Here is a 21,416-nt window from a genome sequence, read left to right on the forward strand (position 1 = left end):
AAAGTTGCTGTAAATGTAAGAATCGCGTCGATAAGAAGTGCAAATTGCATACTTGGAAAACAAAGGACAGATAAAATGCCAAATAGGCTAATCTTCTTTCTTTTCATATTTGGATCAATAAAAGCCGAAAACAAAGAGGAAAAATAGGCCTACCAAGAAAGGAAACAATATAAGGTGAATACCTGTCTAACAAAGAGATTACAAATAAAGAATTGCCAATTTTTTAAAGAAATAAAAAAGAAAAGAAAAGAAAAGAAATTTGAGGTGAATTCATCTTTCTGACAAGAAGAGAAAGAATTGCCAAATTTAGCATCCAGCGCATTAACCTCCGGAGGATGACTACATGGACTGCTGCACCAGATACAGATTTTGTAGATGTATCCATGCGCAAGTTCAAGAATCACTCCTGTCTGTCGTATCACCTAAAAGAGAGTTCAATGAGGCCTTAAAGATTGAAAACAAAATGATAAGAAGTACAAAGAATAAGAGGAGCCTTTTACTGAAAAAAGCCATCATGACAACATCTGTGCACGGAAAGGGACTGAACTCTTTCGAAAGCCCAAACAAAACTAAAGAAGAACTTCCAGAGGAAATGGAAGGATTAACCGAATGTCAGAACACACAGTGCCCAAGGACACGTACTCACAAGCGCATCCAAAATATAAGCAGGAAAAGTAAAAGGCTTTCCATCGTGACAAAGATATTGCAGAATCACAAGTAATGCTTAACCAAATTTCAAGTTCTCGAAAATCGGTCAGTCAGTCAATCAGAGGATTCAGAGCCCAAGACAGGTACCCATCCAAAAGAGTCTTTTCATTCATCTTCTTTGAAATTATGGAATCTTTATATCTCATCTTCAAAAGGAACCAAATGATGATATTCAAATTATCTTGGCTTTCTCTTAAATATTCCTCCCCCATGACATTGTCATAATATGAAGCTTGCATTTTGCTCAGCATAACCACAAGTGCAAATACTCGAACTGATAGAAAAGCTTTAGCCTATTATCACATTTACCAGACCTGATCATGCTCAAGAGCCCACCACAACTAGGCTAATACCCTTTCATTAGAAGTCCCTAGCAAAGCTATCCTCCTTTAAGCAGCAAAGATAATTTTACAACCCTTGCTAAATCTTTTAATTAATCAATTGACTTTTAGCCAAATTGTCCCAGATCATCACCTCTAATCCAAATTGACACTGCTGATTTGATGATATCATGTACTGACTCTTAAGTTTACATGATGACAGACATCTAAGCTTTCTTAACATAGACACAACCAAAGAAGTAGATACGGCGAAAATATATCTGCTTTCAGTCACATTAATGGAGCCATATTCACATGTCGTTCAGCAAATGACATCAGTGCATTAATCTAATTAATGATATACTTTAAATATTCGAAGAATACCAGGCGGTAAGGTCACTCATGGAGTGCCAGTGTCTGCAGGATAACTACCCAGCACTCTCAAGAACGTAGCAAACTCCTGTAAGGGCATCCAATTTCCATATGAGATCTCCTTAAGAGTACATAACATTCAAGAAAATTTCACTTCAATGTTCTTATCAGACTGAAAACACAGAGCATCAAGTTTGAAGCAAGCTGAACCTCTAAATGACCAAGAGCATATTGGGCATTTTGATCAGCCATGGATGCTTCAAAATCAACATAAAAAAGGTAGGGGAAGTTTCTGCATCAGAACACAACCCGGTATATGAAGATAAGTGCTCTTGAAAGAATGGGACAGGCGCAGATTGGAAGCCGCTATTTACTCATAATCAGCTTTATTGATGCAAAATTGCACTTAAAAAAACTCAGTAGGAAACTTATTGGACATACTTAACACTGTCAACAAATGCTCGCAATGCCTGCTTTGGTAAAGGTCGGCTTTCAATCTGGGTTGAGGAGGAAACATCACTAACACCACAAATAGATAAAGTCCAGAGCCATGCCCAATAGCCCAATCAAAATTGAAACAGAACTGGAACTCACCTTAGTAAGGTTGATATTCCTCATAGCAAAAACAGCAAGGGCCTTGAAAAGCTCCCCAGGGCCTTCCTCAAGTGAGAAGACTATACTTGTCTAACAATGAAGAAATATGAACCAATCAAAGGGGTGAAAGCTGACACTTTTCAGATGCAAAATTAACTTAATTAAGTTATCACATTTTTTCTTTCAATCGATAGTAGGTGTGCAATATTGCTAACCTTAAACGGTTTATCAATGCCAGGAATGATAGGCTCCCTAGCTAACATTAAGAATCGAGTGATGTTATCGGAATCATCCTGGAAGGCAAGATGCATCAATGAATCAACCCATAAACGTTAATCTGGTCTTATAAAGAGTCACTCAGAGAACTTTATTTCTCTGTTATCAACCTGTATATCCCGGGCAAGAATATTCAAGCCATAGATCCTAGCAGCGGTCTCACTAGCAACTGCCCCTGCATCTTTGAGTTTGTGGAAAGCAATAAACTGGGGATTGGAGATGTAAAGAAAAGGAGCAATTAAATCAACCAAACAACATCAATAAAACTTGATTACAGTGTCTAAAACTTAAGAATGCACAAGATAAACTTTCAGTTGTGTTAATCTAAGACAATCTGAAGCCAATGATCATTTGCAAAAATTTCTGCATTGTTATCAGCAGACTTTCTCCAGAATTAAATTCAAGCACTTTCAAGAAGAAAGTAACTGGAACAGTCATCTTATTGAAGACATAGAGCATTTCACTGGTAACATGACTTTAAGCCAACATAGAAGAACAGCCAATCTACTGAACAGATACCTTTGCTGCACCAGCAGTATCATCAACAGCTTCTCGAACAAGGCCCAACTTTGTTAATGTGTTCTCACATTGTGCAAGAGCCTGAAGCATTAGCAAGGCTAAAATGAATATAGTGACTAAAGTGTTTGAAAAATCATATTAGCAGGCGAAAAAACATACCTGTGGATGGCTCAGAACCCTCTTAAGTTCTTCAAGGTTAGCATCAGGGTTAGCCAACAAGCAATGTCTGATTGCAAGCTTGACTTCTCCAACAATATGCAACCGGTGTCGAAGTAACAGATCATAATTCCTGTGAATACTCCCTCCTAAAGAATTCTCAATAGGTAAAACTGCTCTATCAACAAGCCACCTTTCAACAGCCTGTAAAAGGACAATATCTGGCAAGATGAGTAAGATCGCATCATTAAGCTACCAAAATATGAGGTTCTGACGCAAACAGTACAGTTTTCAGCGCCATGGCAAAAGACCTACTCCACATTGTTCTAAAATACCTCGTAAAAGTCCTCAAAAAGCAAATTCCTAACAAGAAAACATTTCTTACTTTCAGAGATTTTTGAGCTCATTAGCCCTCTTCAACACCGGTCTTACCTGATTTTCATCTTATCTGGTTAATTATTCATATAATACCAAGCTCTAGATAATTATGCCAACAAATCAAGCTTTCTTCATTACAAGCTAAGAAATACAGGAAGAATGCCAAGTTGCAAGTATTAACACCATGCACTATATATACTAAAAAGAGAATATCACGACGAATCATACTGTCAAGTGAGAAAACAGCATACTAACTTTCTTTAGCAAGTAAAAAGCCCAGGAACTTACTTCAAAAGCAGTGTCAAATTGTTCACATGGAACTGCTTCACAGTTCGGGTACGCCTTCTCTGCTGCTGACTCACTGTATGCACCTCGGACACCCTATAAGTAATATATTAAAACCACAAATTATATATATATATATATATATATATATAAACAAAATAAACTCTACAATCACATATCTACACATCCGTAGATGAAGATCCGAATTAAAGAACCTGATAAGCAACACGAAGACGAGAACCTTCCGTAGCCAAATTCGATAGACTCGCTGAAGTTAAAGGCCCTAAAGATTCACAAAATTCATAAAATAAACTACACCTCCAAAAAACAAAAAAAAAAAAGATGAGGAAAATTAGAAAAGATTAATTATTAGTACTTGGAAGTGAAATGGAGGAGTCTCTGGAATCGTCATCAATCAGTTTCTGCAATTCAATTGCTTTTGCTTGCTTATTGACGCTATCGGGGACTTGATCGCTGCTGCTGCTGATGTTATTGCACGCTTGGCTGTGGATCCTACGCAGCCGTCTTGGGAGATTAATGGTGGAATATGAAGCTTGATAGCAATACGAGGTTCTAGGGTTTAGTTTTTGGACAAACGAAGAGCTCACCGGGGATTGTCCGGCGGTGGCCGCCATTGTTGAGCTGTAAAATGAAACGGAGAAGAGCGGGAGCTGGGGGCTTGGAAAAAAGTGACGTGCAACGAGATTGATTTTTTGGTTGGTAACTTTTTTACTGTTTAGGGTCAAAGGGTGTGGCTATTTCTTCTTTTTTTTTTTTATGAAAAATCGTTCAAAACGTCCCTCATATTTTACAAAATAAACTTTTTTGTCCCTCATTTTTTAAAATGTAATTTTACATCGCTTATAAATTCACATTGGTCAAATTTGATCCCTACTTGGATTTTTGACTAGTTTTTGATCGGAATCCACCACGTGCCTTGCACTTGATCATTTTTTAGGGGCAAATTTATCAAATCAAATTTCACATAATTTAATTTTTTTCGTTCCTAATATTTTTCAAAATGAATTTTTGCGTCTCTCACATTTCAAAAAATGAATTTTTTCGTCCTTGACATTTCATAAATGAATTTTTTCATCTCTCATTAATCATGTATGCGAATAATTTCTTTTTATTTTAAACTCATATATATATATATATATTTGATTTCACTTAAACAATATGAATAGCATGTAATATATGTGTATTTGATTTCATCTAGATGAAATCAAATACACATATATTACATGCTATCTATACTGTTCAGGTGAAATCAAATAGACATATATATATATATATATATAAGTTTTTAAAAATAAGAAAAGATTATCACACACGTGATCAATTAGGGATGAAAATTTTCATTTTGCAAAGTTTGAGGGATGACAAATTTATTTTGTGAAATGTGGGGGGCGAAAAATTTCATTTTGTGAAATGTGAGGGACAATGAATCAAATTATGTGAAATATGTTTGACAATTTTACCCCTCCAAAATAAATCATGTGCAAGACACGTGATACATTTCGGCAAAAAACTAGTCGAAAATCTAGATAGGAACCAAAATTGACCAATATAAATTTGTAAATGATGTAAAATTACACTTTTAAAAGTAAGGGATAAAAAAAATTAATTTACAAAATATGAGGATTGTTTTGAACGATTTTCCTTTTGTAATTGTCCGGTTAATTGCACCAGGTATTGGTGTGAAGGGCATTTCTGTCAACTAACACCCCACAATTTATCCCCTTTTTTGTAATTAATGTTACCTTTTTTTTTTTGTATGAGGGAAGGGTTATCCATTGGTGGGACAGACCACCATTTGCTTCTTTCAGCATTGATGAAATATTTTTAGGAGTAAGGCAGAGCACGACGGAAAAGTCCACTTACCCATCTCTTATTTATTTATTTACTATTGTAAAGTTATAGTAATTTGCCATAGATTGCATATCTCGGAGTCTACAAGACTTGAATCGAGCTTCTTTCAAGCCCTAGCATGAAAATTTTGATCATAATCAAGACTACAAGACTCATATCTCGAAACGCTAGCATATCTCGAAATCTATAAGACTCGTGCATTTTATTCAAAAAATATATTATAATACACATTTCAAAAGTAAAATCAAAATTTTTTTTTCGGGTATGAAGGGACATCTCGCATTCCAAAAGCAATTTATCAAATTTGAAGTTAAAAAAAAAACTGATTGAGTAAACTCTCAAGTCTCAATCGAATTTTTATTTTTTTAAATTTAACACATCATTACAAACATAAGTACTACAACTACTACTTTGTAGTTTGTAGTACTCCATATTTGTGTTTTGTTTTCTCTTTTTTTTTTTTAATGACAAGAAAATTTCATTACTAAATTTGTTGGAAATTGTGCACCAGCACCAATTGACAAACAAAATTCTTAGGAGAGACCTACAAAGACCCAATGGTTTTTTGTTTTTCAGATAAAGAACAAAACAGAAAAGATTTTGAAAAAAAAAACGGGAGAGAGAGAGAGAGAGAGATAGAAGTTGGCCGACAGGAAGTTGGTTTTGAGGTACTGTTCAATTCTCCGAAGTTCGCTCGGTTGTCAATCAGAACAGTCACGCTCACTCCCAAGATTCTAAGTTGGTGGCCCAACAGACTGACATCGTTTCGAATTCTTTTGGCTTTGGAGTTGTTGAACGCTTGTAAAGCAAGTGTCCACTTTTCATTCTCATTTTAGAATGTTCCAAAATATTTATTTTGATTAGAAAGTTAAATAATTTTGTAGTCTTTCTTTATAATATAATTTTTCTTTTCTAATTATATACATATTATTATTTAAATTTAAAATTTAAATTTATGAGAGTAAAATTAAAAAAGAGAAGTACAAACGTCACAATCAAATCATTATTCTTAAAAAGTTGGATTCCTCAAATAAGACCGAATAAATGGAACGGAGGAATACTAAATATTAGGCAAAGAAAAATCTTCTTGGTCAATATATAGTTACGTAAAAGAATTTTAAATGAAAAAGAATGAATCGATGGGAAGACTGCCAATTGATGCTGTAATTTATTTATGTATTTTTTCCTCTTTTTTTCGACAAGAGTAGATATATTTTTTATGTACTGCAACATATACTACTGATCTCTACTGAATAATTATTTAGAGTAAAATTTTTAAGTATGAAACATACTAACACAATCAATCGTGAGAAATATATAGGAGCACATAATTACAGGAAGCCAAAAATACAATATTGGTTTTAATAATAAAATTCACAGCAAGTACAAATACTTTAACACGGTTTGTTGATTAAATTCTGATTTCTGATTAAATATGCTCCCCCCAATCAAAATTTATTCAAGAACTATATCATTTGGACTGGCGGACTACAAAACTGCCTCGCCTGATTCCCTCTTTGGGGCTGGATCTTGATTGGGCTATCGTCCAAGACTCTGAAATTAGAATACTTTTCTGTCTGACCACTGTCCTGCTCCACATCAACTAGAAAACCTGTCTCGTTGTCTTGGGTGTGTATTATTATTTGTTGGGCTGACATGATGACTGAACTTGATAAAAATGGGCCCTTTTTTTAATGTTTGGTAAGGTTTTCCAGGCAAATGCATTGGTTTCAACAAAATAAAACTTTGTCATGTTAAGCGATGAACTAACATATTCTAGGGACGGATGCGGTTTAAGAAGCGAGGAGAGGGAAAAAGTGGAATTAGAACCCAAGATTACTAAGTTTTAGAATCTCAATCTTAATCATTAGATCAATACGTCTTCAACAAAAATTGCCTAGTTCTAATCGAGATAAATTGTTTTTTTTTTTTTGTAGTTTCCCAGCAGATTAAATATCATTTTCTCGTTCGCCGCTTCTAGAATTTTAGCTCAAAACATCATCACAACACATCAAAACCTTTTACTTGTTGCACCTTAGCATTTAGGAGAAGATGTCGTTAAGGAGTGAAAGAGACGGAATTTTGTCGGGCTCGTACATCATCATCAGTATCAATATTATTATTATTATTACTCCATTTCATTATCTGGAAACTGATTAGTTGGACGAAGTTCAGGTCACGTGACGATCGAGGCTGCACATAGAAGAAGATGTCCTGCAGTTGCAATTGAATTGTTTGATCCGAAAGAGCCATCCCTAATCTGAGGCGCATGTATGTATGTGCAGTCAGATGACCGCTCTTCTAGACAATATGGCCGAAGTCGCCAGACCTGACAAAAGTCGGAAGACTTCAAGAACGGGAGCCAGGAATAGCAGCAAACCTTAATGCGGACAAATTGGATACCATTACCAACTCCGTTCTGCGCCACAATTTCTTTGTTTTCACGTCTTTTCAATGACTCATGGCGATTAATATTAGTAGTTGAGTTGAGTATGCACATGTACGTACGCCAATCATCATGTTTTGACTCGGTGATCACCAAAAAAAAAAATGTTTACTAAATTCCTTTCTGAGTGGTGGGTTAGGAATTTGAACTCCACCCATAGTAAAAAAAATTCAAATGACGTGTCAGAGCCTTTCTTTGATATAGTCTGATCTGCATACTTATTGTTACGATAGACGGCGAAAAAAAAAAAAGAGTACGTATGCACAGCGCTGGAAGTAAAAACAAATTAGCAACTCATTCACGGCTGAGTCCGAGTAGTTTGGTCACATGCGAAAATGTTTTTAACAGAATCTTCGTGACTACTAAGACAAACGCGTTATAACGTATGAGATACTGCAATAAACCACGTTATCATACTTCTCTATCTTCGTGACTATATGTAATAGTTTGTTACGATATTTTGTTCATATTCCTAAACGACAATGACAAGCTCTAAGACAGCGTTTTTTTTTTATTTTTTTTGGGAAGGATCACAGCGTTTTAGCACAAATTTGTTTAGTTTAGAAAACTCACAGATATTTTATTCCATAGAATATTACTCATATGTTCTACTTATCTTTGCTCTCCAAAAGTACGATCCAAAGATACTTTGTCTTGCAAGACAGTTAGTTATGTTACTCTCAATCTTAATAATAATATTGTAATCGTGCACGGGAGAAAGTGTGAGAAGGTGAATGAAAATTAATTTCTTTTTCTTCATGTATGTTTGGTTGGCAGGAATACCGACACACTTTTTTTTTTTCCTTGCATTTTATGCCTAGTAAATAGTTTACTTAGTGATTTTGAAGGAAAATGGTTAGTAGTTATACACAAAGTTTCAATGCCAACTACTAGCTTGCTATAATCTCTCTCAATTTTTTCTTGATAGCAAAAAAGAAAAAATGTAATGAGAAACTTATTTTCATTCTTCGATTGTAGTTTTCCGTAGAAATTTTTTATTTTTTTTATTTTTTTTTACCTCACATATATTAAATCGCTACGATACTTTTTTTTTTTTGGTTGGAAAAACTTCTAAATTTTTTAGCAATCCAAATGGGCTTGTTTTATCTCACTCTCCCCCAACAACTTTAAAGAGTTCAGTTACATTTCTTGGTTCGATTTTTTTTGTTGTCTTCGTTCAAAACGAAATGCGTGCTTACAGTAGCAATCGCACGTCGCCTAATCAACTTGGGATTTCATTACTGGTGTTTAGATCGTAACGGACTTCATACGTCGAAGGATAGATTCATTAAATATATCTTAACCTCGCATGAAAATCTCGCCGCTTGAGTGAACAACAGTCCATCCATCGAACTTGGGATGCTTCTTTCGCTGGCTGATGCCATTGGCAATTTGGCACCAGATTCGAGAGATTGTATGTATCACGTGACCTCCCTCTTATTTCATTCTCTCTCACGTGACTAATTAAAACACACTACTGCTTTTTTATTTTAAATGTATTAATAAGACGGCATCATGTTTTACTCGTTTGAAGTGCACATTTTTTTTGAGTTTTTATTTAAAAAAAAAAAAACTCGAAATGGGAGTGCTAATGGTCAATTTTGTTTATTCTCTTCGTATGGGGTTAGGAAATGGGAGTGCTGCATTATACAAGTGACAAGTGAGATTATCCTTTACTTCAGAAGGTAGAGAACTGAAAATTGAGGGTGGACCCACCACTAAGACCAGGATGATGAGGATCCATTTGATGGTGTTCCCCTCTCCTCGAAAACTTCAAATATTCGTCAGCTGGCCGCATTTCACATGCCACGTGTCCATTCCAAAATTTGGAAATAGAAACAATGGCCCCACCACGCACCGACCAGCCACTGGGCCGTGTCCCACTCCCGCCTCGTCTTCTCTATCTACTTGCCCAGGCGGCTACCCATTCGCCTTCTCCTTCGCCAGCTTTCGACTTTCTTATTGGTAATTAATTAAAAACTCATGCACTTTTGGTCATTTGGTGGCTTGGCTTGGAAATTAAAAGAAAAAGGAGAACAATACGTGCAGGAAATAGATGAAAATAGATTTGCTTTTGTTCGAGTGAGTTATAGGTATCTAATTTTGAATTTTAAATTTTAAATTTTGTATCAATTAGAGATATAAAAATGATTAAAAAAAAGATTAGTTGTCAACGATAGAGATAGAATAGATTAGTTATCATTTTGTTTTTTGTCTAAAAAGCTATATATCATCATAACTAGAGTGAAATACAGAAGATATTTTTTCCAAACTCGTTTCTTTTTAAACAGTTTTCAGTTATAAATGGTTCTTGCCAGTATACAAAAATGTAAAATTTGATGAATTTTGAAATTGAAAATATATAGTACCGTTTAAGGTTTTCTTAAATGATTAATCTTGTACAGGCTGACAGTGTATACATTTACATTCTTGAATGCGCGCCACATAAGTAAAAAATAAGGGTCAACTTCAAATTCGGATTAAGGGTCTGTTTGGTTGGAAGTAAAATGTTTTCCTTGGGAAAATATTTTCCGTGGAAGTAATTTTCCATGAAAATCATTTCCCTTTCATCATTTTCAGGTGTTTGGTTAGCTTATTGAAAATATTTTCTTACTTCATTTTTCTGGTGTTTGTTTAACTTTTGAAATATTTTCACTTTTATCTCTATCTTTACTTTTTACACATTATAACTACATACTTCTTCCCATGCAAAATAAGAAAATTTATCTAATTGTTTAACTTTAAAAAATCTTGGAGAAATGTATATATGAATAAAAAATATCTCCTTAAGCAATAAACAAATTACTGGCCATTTAGTGTCAAAAATCAATCATACGCAATGCTTATTGTGACATATATCTTGCACTCTCACTGCTGAAAGTTTCTCTAGAAAAGAATGTTCCTATTATACATAATTAATTACTAGCATAGGATGAGCAGGATGAGGGTTTTTTTTTTTTTTTAATATACTAGGGGGAGGGTTGGGTTGGGTTGGGTGGTACGGGAGAGGGAGTGTAAGGAAGAGGTCTTGGGTTCGAATCCTCCTGTTTACACTAAAAAAAAAAAAAAGAACATACTACAAGATGTTTTCAGTAAGTTTGGAACATACTACAGGCGGGATGCATGCATTTCGGAAAACAATTTCAGTAAGTTTGGAAGGGAAGTTGTTTTCCATAAGATGAGTGAAAATATTTTACATAGGAAAATGTTTTCAGTAGCTTTTGTGCAACCAAACACGGGAAATTAGGAAAATATTTTCCTGGAAAACATTTTCACCCGAAACAAACGGACCCTAAATGACATGCATTTTAAGGGTGATAAGTATACATATATCTTGACAACCATTTACACAAGTAGTGTGACTATTGAGTTTATGCACGATTGGAATGTGAAAGTTTTGGCGAGGAAAACTATTGCACCCTAAAATAGAAAGAGTTCCATCACGAAAATTCATGCTTTTTACGGTTAGCGAAAGTAAAAACCTTGGCTTCCATATTTTTTTTTTTTGAGGTCAACTCTATAGTTTCTTCTTAGAACTTGGCAGTGGCATGATCTTAGATTTTGGTATCCTCTGTGTATTCCTTCGATCATATTGTCAATGAACAGGAAATCAATCAAGTACATTAAACTACGAAGAAAACAAAACAAATAATATTTTTTCTAGCCTGCTTAAGTTTATGTAAAGCATGCATGCTGATTAAGAATCAAGGCTCACAGAGAGTACTTATCTAGAATTTTGTGAAAGGTTAATAAGATCTTTCTTGTGCCTTGAGAGTATGTTAAACAATTTGCTTAACCAAGAAATAATAGTCCATTGTGGCCTTGATGTCTCGACTGTTATATATGGACGTGTCAAGGCATGGGTGAAGCGAGTTTTCAAACAACAAATTTTACTTTCTTTGTTTACTTTTTATTTTGGTAATTAATATAATCCATTCACTTTGAATACCATATCTGTTAAGTATTCCTTTCACATTAATCAGTCATTTTAAATAAGTTGATTTTGGTCGAGACATGTCAAGGCATGCGCCAACAACCAACCTCTCTCTCTCTCTCTCTCTCCTTTGTTTTTTTTTCTCTTCCTAATTAGAGGGATAGCTTGTTTTACAATGAAGTTAAGCATAATTGACAGGGTGACAAGATTTTGGCATAATTAAGTAGTAGTTGCTCAGAGGTCAAAAAGCAACACTGTCTCGATCTGTGCTTAATTGGTCCTTCAATTCGAGTCTTAACTGTCTCAGTCGCTTTTGATTCTTTGAGGATAAACCTTGTCTGTAGAATGGTGCGATACAGTAGTGAAGCAAATAAACAGTTCTGGCATGTGAAAACCATCCAGTTTGCCTTTTTTTTTTTTTTTGTGTATTTTTGCTTCCTTGCTTATATTCGGCATGCATGTAATTATGTTTTTGTTGTTTTTTTATTTCGGGCAAACCAACAAAGAAAACCCTTTGTTCAGATCCATAATAAATTAAGCAAACTTCACAACTGCATGTTATCGTCCCTGCAAAAAAGCAGTTCCAAGTTCGTCGCCTCTCATAGGCCAATTAATCTAAAACCACTGATTAATTATCCGAGCTAGCCACACTTGCTAGTTGCAACGCACGGTAAGGATGAGAATTCTTGATGCCGAAGCAATTAGCAATTAGCCAGGAAATTTATCAGATTCCCTTTAATTTATCCTTGTGCAACTATATATATTGCGAAAGAAACCTTTAGCATCAAGATGGAAATATCTGACTTTTCTGCGTCCCGAGGAGGGCTCAGACTTCTTCTTTAGGGCAAGCAAGATGCATTATTTGTTTCCTGGCATGCATTTGGCCATCATTTTACCATTGCTTGTGAAAAATAGCCCTCCTCGTTGGTTCACTAATGCATCCATTTGAACCGAATTTCAGAACCTATGCATGCAGATTTTGATGTTGGCCTGAAGAAGTATCATAGGACTACGTACTAGCTAGTATTGGCATTTCCAAGAAGGGAAAGGGGAAGACAGCATCCTCTCAACATTTCAAAAAATACATACTAGTACTACTATCTCTTTCACAAAAAAGATCAACGTTTCCCTTCAAGCTTGTCCACAAAAATTTCATTTTAAGACTACCAAATTTTGGCCCCATTCTGGAATATATATATATATATGTATATATTGGCCCCATCATGGAATTCTGATTCCCCAGTTGTCCACTCAAGGAACCATTCCATTTCAATTCTCTCAAAGAGTCAAGATTCCTTAGTAGATTCGAGGTTCTACCTAACATGTCACTAACTAAGGAAATTGCCCAGTGTTATTCCTATACACACACACACGTCTTCTGTAGGATATATTACATCTCGTCAAGAGGTCTAACCTGTAAGTAGGATATACGATCGATATATTCCCAACAGATGTCTCTGCTCAATTGGATTTAGCCATCACTTGTTTTGGTTTTTTCTTAAAAAAAAAATATTTTTTGGGATTATCTTAGCAATTCCTGTAGCTAGCTAGCTAGCCCACCAATTTTTGTATCAATCTTGTTTTCCAAAATGTACACAATTAATGTTGTATTACCTCACGAGGGTATTTTTTTTCATTTTTTGATGAATTATTAAACCTTATATTAATTTAAAGGGTGTGTTTATGATTCAATAAAAATATTTCACCATCCAAACAAACAAACGCCTTTGCTTTGTTTGAGCAGCCAGCCACACCAATTCTGGAGATGGAACCACAAGGGTTTTGATGTCCCAACATTTGGACAATTCAATCTTTTGGAAACTTGAAAACAGGAAAGCGTGAGGCACGCTTTGAATAGAAAAAAATCCTAGAAGGTTCATCACCGTTTTTACATTGGTAAACTAAAACCGATGTTTACACTACTTTGTGGGGATTGTGTTCTTCTGAGCCGTAGATTCTGTACAAGCAGAAGTGAAGTGGGGGCAGTGCACAGTGCAGATTCTTTTCTTCACAGTCGCTACTATCAAAACTACCACTATGTGATTGTGTGTTTCTGGCACGGTTTCCTATTTCTCTTTCACTTTGCATCAGTTGCGTTCGTTTGACTGATTAGCTTTGACCAGTCAACCCAAAATTCCCATGATACAACGGGACCCGCAGGTTAACACACATGGGTCCACCCATACTTGAAACCAAAAGTGCGTTTTTTGCCACATCAAATTTTTTTTTTTTTTTTTTTTAAAAAAAAAAAAAACTACACCAACCCTTTAAATTATGTCCTCAAGCCTTGTTGAATTAGGGGAGAAAACATTAAAAAAAAAGAGAATATAACTCCTTTTTTTTTTTTCTTTTTAAGTAAGCTCTTGAAGAATTACATGCAAGTAAGACAAGATAAGTTATTGACAATTAACATGTCCTGACTCCTAATCCTATGTTTAATTATTTGGAGTTGAAGTCCAAAACTCAAATTGCCCTTTTGTTGTGGAGTAGTATTTCTTTTGATTCGTGCTGTCGTCCTAGCAATAGCATAGGGTCTTGTCTTCTTGTGACGTACGTATCAGTTAGTAGTAAACCTATATATATATATATATATGCTAGGTGCTAAGTTCTTAAGTTGATTTAACGTTACACTTTTATTCTTCCATAGGTGATAGGACTATGATTAGGTTTCTGATTTGTTGAAAAAACGAAGGAGGCCAAAAAAAAAATAAAATCAAAAGGCAGTTTCAGTGTCATAGGATCCGGATATAATCTCGGTGGATTCAATCATTGTTCGTTTATGATATGTGCCCCCTGCAGATTATGACAGGTTAGAATATTTGCTGCCTAACATTGATTTTCCCACCACTCCAAGAATCTTGGTTCCTAAAATGGTAAATATTGGAAAGGAAAAGAGGAAAGTTCGTCAAAGACTCAAGTATTATCCAATGTACAACTAAATTGTCTATCTTTTCTTGATTGGATGATCATGGTTTTAGTGGATTGCATGTGTCGTTAATTTGTTATCTTCATGGATAAGAAATTGTCCGTGCAATCATATATGCATGTTTCATCACCGATCCAGCGTCCGGATTAGTCTTAAGCATCAAATAATTAAGGGCAAATTGGAGATCCAGAAAATTGATCGTCAGGAAGCGCGACGCATGATTACGAGCAGTCTAAAAATCCTTTACACAAGCCGTAGTTAAATGAGGCGCAAAGAACCATGCATATACGTAGTTGTTTTTCTTCTTCTTTTTTAGTGCCCAATTCCTCTAGCCATTCCATTTTAATGTATGTGTTTCCTCATCGGTTTGTTGCTTGGGTTGAAATGGAGCCATCGTATAATCCAGAAGATGTTCCAATATACATCACTACCTACCTAGCTAGCTTGGAGAGAAAGATTGTGTACATGTCGTGCTTGCTGGACCTGGCGGCAGATTTCAAAATAGATGGATGGAGATTGGAGGGGTTATCTTTAATTATCTCATTGTCTGGGATGGGAGCTTGGAGTATTCTTTTCTTGGATCTCAAATTAGCTATTTCTTGTGCCCTCAACATCTCCACGGACGTGTCATTCATCAAGAGCAACCTTTGTCTCCAAATAATGGATGAATTGGAGAGAGAAAGTGACCAGAGTACAATGATGGAGACACCAAGTACTGTTCTGTTCTAATGAGTAACACATATCATGATCTGTGACCCCCTACACCACACTACACATCCAGTGGTCCGTGTAATTCCTCTTCCTGATTCAGAGCATGTTCATCTTGTTTAGCACTTAACAATTGGACCATGCACAACCATTTTTTTTTTTTTCTAATAGAAGATTATTTGGAAAATCTTTTAAAATAATTATTATAGGGACCGGACCGACTCTCGAAATGCCTTTCTGGCTATTTGCCGATGTCCCGGCTATTCACGGAACGTGAGAAGCAGATGATCGATCACCTGCTATTCATCGAAAGAGATGGAAGAATTTCTTGAAAATCCCACGAGATCCGTTCATTCTTCTTTTCTTTTTTTTTTTTGATAGATGGTCAAAACTTCATATGGATTTGAATCCTACTGATGGGTTTACGAAAGATCAAAAGTTGTTGAACAAACAGCAAGATCTTTGTTTTGTCCCTTCCAAAGAGATTCAAAAATAAAGAAATGTTTGCAATGTGATGCATGTAATTAAAAAAACTGTCTTTATGATACAAATAAAATAAAATATTCAAATAATTACAAATTTGAACGGACTCAGTATTTGTTATCTACATTTTAAGGTGGTAAATATAGGAACGGATTTTATCATAATTAGTATAGATTCTCTATTAATCATTCATCTATTTGTTATTATTATTGTTTTTTTTTTTTTTGGCAAAAGGCAAAGATGATTGTTTTGAGTATTTTTCATTTTCTTATTTTGTTGACAATAAAATCATTTCAAGGTAAGAATGTAACCATTTTTTCCTTTGTAGGCAACAAGAAGCCTTGGAAGGTAGGACAAAACTATATAGATAGGGTGAGGTGTGCGGGTGATCGTCACATAACCTGCACCGGTGATTCGCAATTTACAAATGTTACACGTTAAACACAACCTGAACTTTAAATGCTTGACTGGCTTGGTTGACAAGTACAATGTGCTTTGGTTATTCATTAGAGACTTGTAATGCTGAGAGATAGAGTATTAATTAATTTGATCATGGCCTTCAATTATTTATTTAGGCCAAGAAGAAGAGAAAAAAAGTTGGAGACAGGGGGGCAACAAAACTACAAATTGCATACGTAGAGCTTATATATGCAAAGTGTAAATGAGAAATGGAATGGAGGGTTTGAACGAACAGCGATTAAGACTAGTCAGATTGTATGTTATGTTAGAGAGAGGAGTGAGTGAGGACCAATGGCAGAAAAGAAATGGTGGTAGCAAAATGCAGTAGTGAGCTGGGTAGTGGATACAGTGAAGCATGAAAATAAAGTGCAAAATTCTGTGTCCACAGGGTGTCCCCTCCTCGCTTGTTCCATGATCATCATTAGTCTCTATCACCGCAACCTTCAAGTCTTCACTCTTTAGTGTCTATCCTTACCACCCCTAACGATCAACACCATCCTTTCCTTTCATTCATGGGTACATGTAGGGTTGCAAACGAATCTCACTGTTATTCGTAAGCAGCTCGAATCCAAATTCAACTCGAATTTGAATTCGAGTTCAAAGATACTCAACTCGCTAGTTCGCGAGCAAACTCGATTATATATATATTTTATTTTTTATTTTAATAGTAAAATTATATATATATTTTTATTATTTTATTATTTGTTAAAAAAGTTATTTTTTTTTTTTTTAATATCGAGCTCCATCTCGAGCTTTACAAAATTAAGTTAAAACTCGACTCGATTAGATCAAAATTTAACTCGATTTAACTCGTTTACATCCCTAGATACAGGTAGAAGCACAGGTACACAACCGCCAAGATTTTTTTTCGTCTTATTCTTTGCTAATGCCACTGTTTAGGAATAATTTACTTTTGTTGCTTTTTGCCAACAACTGCTGATTAAAGAATAATGCGTACTAGTATGTAGTGTTGGAGTGCCTAAGTCCACATATGGAGCGGATCGAGGTTGACCCTTTATTAATTATCCCTTGCCCTTCAGCTAAGCTACTGGATCGTTGATGTTACATTTGGAATTTTAGCTGTAAGTTGATTGATTGTAGTTTTACAAATAAGTACGTGGCATTGAAATCACGTCTTCCTTCAATCCCTTGTTTGGATTGTGATTTTCCGTCGAAAAATTACGTTGTTTTCCGTAATCACATTTCCCTATTACCTTTTTCCCTCACATACATCAAATCGCTACAGTAATTTTTCCATGAAAAATCATGAAAAATGCAATCCAAACACAAAATCATTTCTATACGATCAGTGTAAATTTATTTTGTTACACCCGTCAATGTTAAAAAGAATTTACACCGATAAAGAAGAACGAATCCTGTCAAAAAAAAGTGGCTCGCATAATACTATTTCATTATCGTCACCTACTGTTTCAGTTACTCTTTTATGTAAAATTTTAGACATTTATGTGTAGGGAAAACTAGCAGCACCTTTCACGTAATGTCCTTAGCACATAAAATAGAATGATCTTCTTCATTGTGTTTACATAATTTCAAGTACTCTATACTAAAGCATATAGAACTAGAAGAGTACAGAATTGAGAATCTCGAATTTGGTAGCAGAAAAGACTCTTAAGTGTTATGATGGTTAATAATGGTCACACCATCAGTAGATTAGCACATCATAGCGCGAATAAATTAAATTAATTAAAATCCCAAGAAAAAACGAGCGTGTTTTGTAACTTTTGTTTCGGTTTTGGATGGCGCCAACGCCAAGTGAAGAATTCCCATGACAGGTCTTTGATCGGCGCAAACAATAAAATAAAAATTTGAAAAAAAAAAAAACGAGAGGGACCAAAATACCTAGGCAGCTGCAGATGGGACCCAATAATAGTTACAATCCCACGCTAGTGGGGCCCCGAGCCAGAACTGGCCAAAATTGAATCCGTTGTAGAGAACAACTGAAGAGAAGGGAAGAGAGAAGTGGACAAGTTATTTGTAGTTAAGATTTTATCCCTCGAAATTTTCTCGCTCTTTGCTTTCTCTTTCTCTTTCTCTGCGTGCTTACACACATCCCCGTACAGACCAGTAATCATTACTCTCTCTCTCACACACACACAACACGCACTGGATGCAAACAATTCCACCTAGGTAGCCTTCAGCAGTGCCACCATCCCATTACTCATAATCCCCACTCCTCTCTCTCTCTCTCTCTCTCTATATATATGCAATGGACAGAGGCTTCTTGGTGGAGCTGCCCCTTCTCTGGTCTTCTTGATTTTGCTTTGCATGACCTCTCTTCTGCCTTACTGCTGATTTCCTAGCCAGCCCATCTTCTCTTTTTATCAAAAAAACAACCTTACCAATTGTTTCTTACTTCTATTTGGGAAAAGCTTTAGTTGGTGCATGGATGGATCCTTCAGGTGCACAGCATCATCACCAGGTAGGAACTTGGAAGATTATCATATCCATTTTAGCTACCTTGCTTTTTACCCCCTTTTTTTGTTCCTCCAAGTTTTTTATTCGTTGGTTTTGGGTTTCTAGAAAAGGGAGAAAAAGTACTAAAAGAAACAAAGGAATGATGGAAATGATTTTAATCTTTCTTCTACAAGTTGTAGCCCGTGTCGTTGTTTAGTATTCTGGATTAAAGATTTAGTTTTTGTGTATCCTATCAAGCTTTTCATGGGAATAAGCCGTTTTGTTTCTCACTTGATCTGGCTCAGCTAAAATCATTTTACAGGTTTAAATTTCAGTTAAAGAGATATTTGTGTTGTACTGATTTGTTGTAGTTCATTTCTTGCCATCAAAATCTGGCCTCCAATTGATCTTAGCTTCCTGTCTTGTTCCCATTGGGACTAGTCAAGATATATCAGCTTAGCCGCTCTCAACCTGATCCTTTTCGGTTTTCAGACCAGATTTCCTTGTAGTACTGCTTACTGCTAGCATAGTACTATGTTCCTCATATCAAAGCAATATTCCATGCTGATTGCATCATAAACCTTGAAGGTCCCAAACTTGGTTTTGCAACATAATTAGATAGCATACTGGAATCTAGTCTTTATACACAATCCAAGTGATATAGAAGTTTCATAACCTTTTTTTGCACTTCACTGTGGTGAAGTACAACTGAATGCAGGAGTGGAGAATTGGTGTAGTTGGCATCCATAAAGTAATAATCCACAGAGTAGTAATTATAATCTTGAGATTCTACAATCTCAATTCTTTTGGTTCTTAATATATGATTCTATCTAGCACTTTTGGTTTCGTTTTTGCTATCTAATTAATGCCCTACTCAATAATTTTCAGGACATGTCTTCCCAGACTCTAGAAAGCATGCTAGTATGCACAAAAGCACAGCAAGACAAGAAGCCAAGGCCACCTGAACAAGCCCTGAAATGCCCTAGATGTGACTCCACCAACACCAAATTTTGTTATTACAACAACTACAGCCTCACTCAGCCAAGGTACTTTTGCAAGTCATGCAGGAGGTATTGGACTAAAGGTGGAACCTTGAGAAACGTTCCAGTGGGTGGAGGTTGCAGAAAGAACAAGAGATCATCATCCTCATCATCATCTTCAAAAAGGGGCCAAGATCAAGCAGTTGTTGCAACTAACACCAACCCACTTTCGTCCCTAACAAATTTGCCGTACGACTCTGATATCAGCCTTGCCATTGCTAGGCTCCAAAAGCAAACAAATGGCCATCTGGGATTTGATCATGACCATGAACTTCCTATGCTGGGAAACCCTAACAATCCCCATTGTGAAGTTCTTGGAAACCATAATGGTCATCACCATCATGTTAACAGTAGTGGTTCAGCTGCAGGGGGCTTTTTTGATGCATTTAGAGGAGGTTTTCTTGAAAATCCGAATGGCTTTCACAATTTGTACTATGGGATGAGTAATGGAAACATGGGGCATGTTGAAAATGGGGGTGGCCTTGGCCTCAATGGTAGTGAAGAAATGTCAATGGTGCCATATGAGGACATTGGTGGAGCAACCACAACTGCAACAACAGTTACAACAGTGAAGCAAGAAATCTGCAATGCAAGAAATGGTGAAAATAGGGTGCTTTGGGGATTCCCCTGGCAGATTGGTGGCGAGGGAAACATGGGATCGGATCTTGATTCAGGCAGGCAAAGCTGGAACAACGGATTTGGTTCTTCTTGGCATGGACTTCTGAACAGCCCTCTCATGTAGAGATCGTTAGGAAATCGATATGGCAAGAAAGGGGAAGGAAAACAAAAAAAACAAATAGATAGAGTTTTGTTCGAATATCAGACAAAAAACCTTAAATTAATTTCATGAGTTTGTGTTAAAAGACTTGATTCACCAGAATCAATGTCTTAATTCTTTTTTTTTTTTTTTTTGGTTTTTAGCACGGTAGTGTATTTCAGCTTTGTTTCTTTTATTTAGTGGAGAAATGATAGTAGTTTTTTTTTTTTTTCAACAAACGAGTGGAGAAATGATAGTAGTAAAGTAAATTGTTTTTAAGTAGAACCTGCAGTGGGTTGTGGGATTTGTTTGCTTATTTAAAGAAAGTGACTGACAGAAAGAAATGACATGGATGCTTCATAGTCTCTGAAACTTCTGAAGTCTATCTGAACTGCGACGACTGCTGCTTTTAGCTTTAGCAAGGTGGAGGTGATTGTTAGAGGAATATTAAATTGGGTGCCTTGCTCTCCAGAGATTCTTCCATGATTGTTTCTTGTTTTTAGGTAGATCCGATGATTAAAATAATGGAGAAAAATATTGTGCTAGAATAATTAATTGACAATGAGGTGGATAGTTGTACATCTCTTCTTCCTAAGCATTGGAATTTCAGTGAAGCATGAGCAGCAATTTCGGGATAGATTTCCCCATCTTTGCCTGACCAAATCCAGCATGAGATTTGAGCGTGAATGAATTATTCATATATAATAATGGTAATATATGGCTATGTGTATCAGCTTCAGCAGCATTATTTGAGGATCTCAAAGCAGT

General features: G+C 35.8%; 2 protein-coding genes across 6 annotated transcripts; one reads left to right on the forward strand and one right to left on the reverse strand.

Moving 5' to 3' along the window:
- Nucleotides 1–133: 133 nt before the first annotated feature.
- LOC113778040 (arogenate dehydratase/prephenate dehydratase 2, chloroplastic-like) lies at nucleotides 134–4,278 on the reverse strand. Of its 5 annotated transcripts, none has more exons than XM_027323301.1 (12): nucleotides 3,985–4,278; nucleotides 3,824–3,891; nucleotides 3,612–3,704; nucleotides 2,949–3,149; nucleotides 2,790–2,870; nucleotides 2,381–2,476; nucleotides 2,210–2,287; nucleotides 1,995–2,084; nucleotides 1,842–1,897; nucleotides 1,611–1,692; nucleotides 1,413–1,488; nucleotides 134–410 (listed from the first exon to the last, which is right to left on the reverse strand). In XM_027323301.1, exons 1-11 carry the CDS (start codon nucleotides 4,241–4,243, stop codon nucleotides 1,429–1,431), a joined length of 1,164 nt encoding a protein of 387 aa, XP_027179102.1. In that variant the 5' UTR covers nucleotides 4,244–4,278; the 3' UTR covers nucleotides 134–410; nucleotides 1,413–1,428. The 5 variants fall into 5 exon arrangements, 3 of the variants coding, with proteins under 3 accessions (XP_027179102.1, XP_027179094.1, XP_027179118.1); XM_027323293.1 differs by having other exon boundaries at nucleotides 134–422; XR_003469232.1 differs by lacking the exon at nucleotides 1,611–1,692.
- A 14,338-nt stretch (nucleotides 4,279–18,616) lies between these two features.
- Nucleotides 18,617–21,001, forward strand: LOC113751050 (dof zinc finger protein DOF2.1-like). The gene is made up of 2 exons (XM_027294902.1): nucleotides 18,617–18,876; nucleotides 19,740–21,001. The coding sequence occupies exons 1-2, from the start codon at nucleotides 18,844–18,846 to the stop codon at nucleotides 20,631–20,633; spliced, it is 927 nt and encodes a 308-aa protein (XP_027150703.1). The 5' UTR covers nucleotides 18,617–18,843; the 3' UTR covers nucleotides 20,634–21,001.
- The last annotated feature ends 415 nt before the right edge of the window (nucleotides 21,002–21,416 follow it).

The sequence above is a fragment of the Coffea eugenioides genome, chromosome 1, assembly GCF_003713205.1.
Source record: "Coffea eugenioides isolate CCC68of chromosome 1, Ceug_1.0, whole genome shotgun sequence".
NCBI classification, from domain to species: Eukaryota; Viridiplantae; Streptophyta; class Magnoliopsida; order Gentianales; family Rubiaceae; genus Coffea; species Coffea eugenioides.

Excerpts from the sequence above, each read along its gene's own strand:
- LOC113778040 (XM_027323301.1), bottom strand. The coding sequence starts at position 4,243 with ATGGCGGCCACCGCCGGACAATCCCCGGTGAGCTCTTCGTTTGTCCAA. Across the intron at positions 2,085-2,209 it reads GCATTGATAAACCGTTTAAG|ACAAGTATAGTCTTCTCACT; the intron begins GTTAGCAATATT and ends CTTCATTGTTAG. Across the intron at positions 1,693-1,841 it reads GCATTTGTTGACAGTGTTAA|AAACTTCCCCTACCTTTTTT; the intron begins GTATGTCCAATA and ends GTTCTGATGCAG.
- LOC113751050 (XM_027294902.1), top strand. The coding sequence starts at position 18,844 with ATGGATCCTTCAGGTGCACAGCATCATCACCAG. Across the intron at positions 18,877-19,739 it reads GTGCACAGCATCATCACCAG|GACATGTCTTCCCAGACTCT; the intron begins GTAGGAACTTGG and ends AATAATTTTCAG.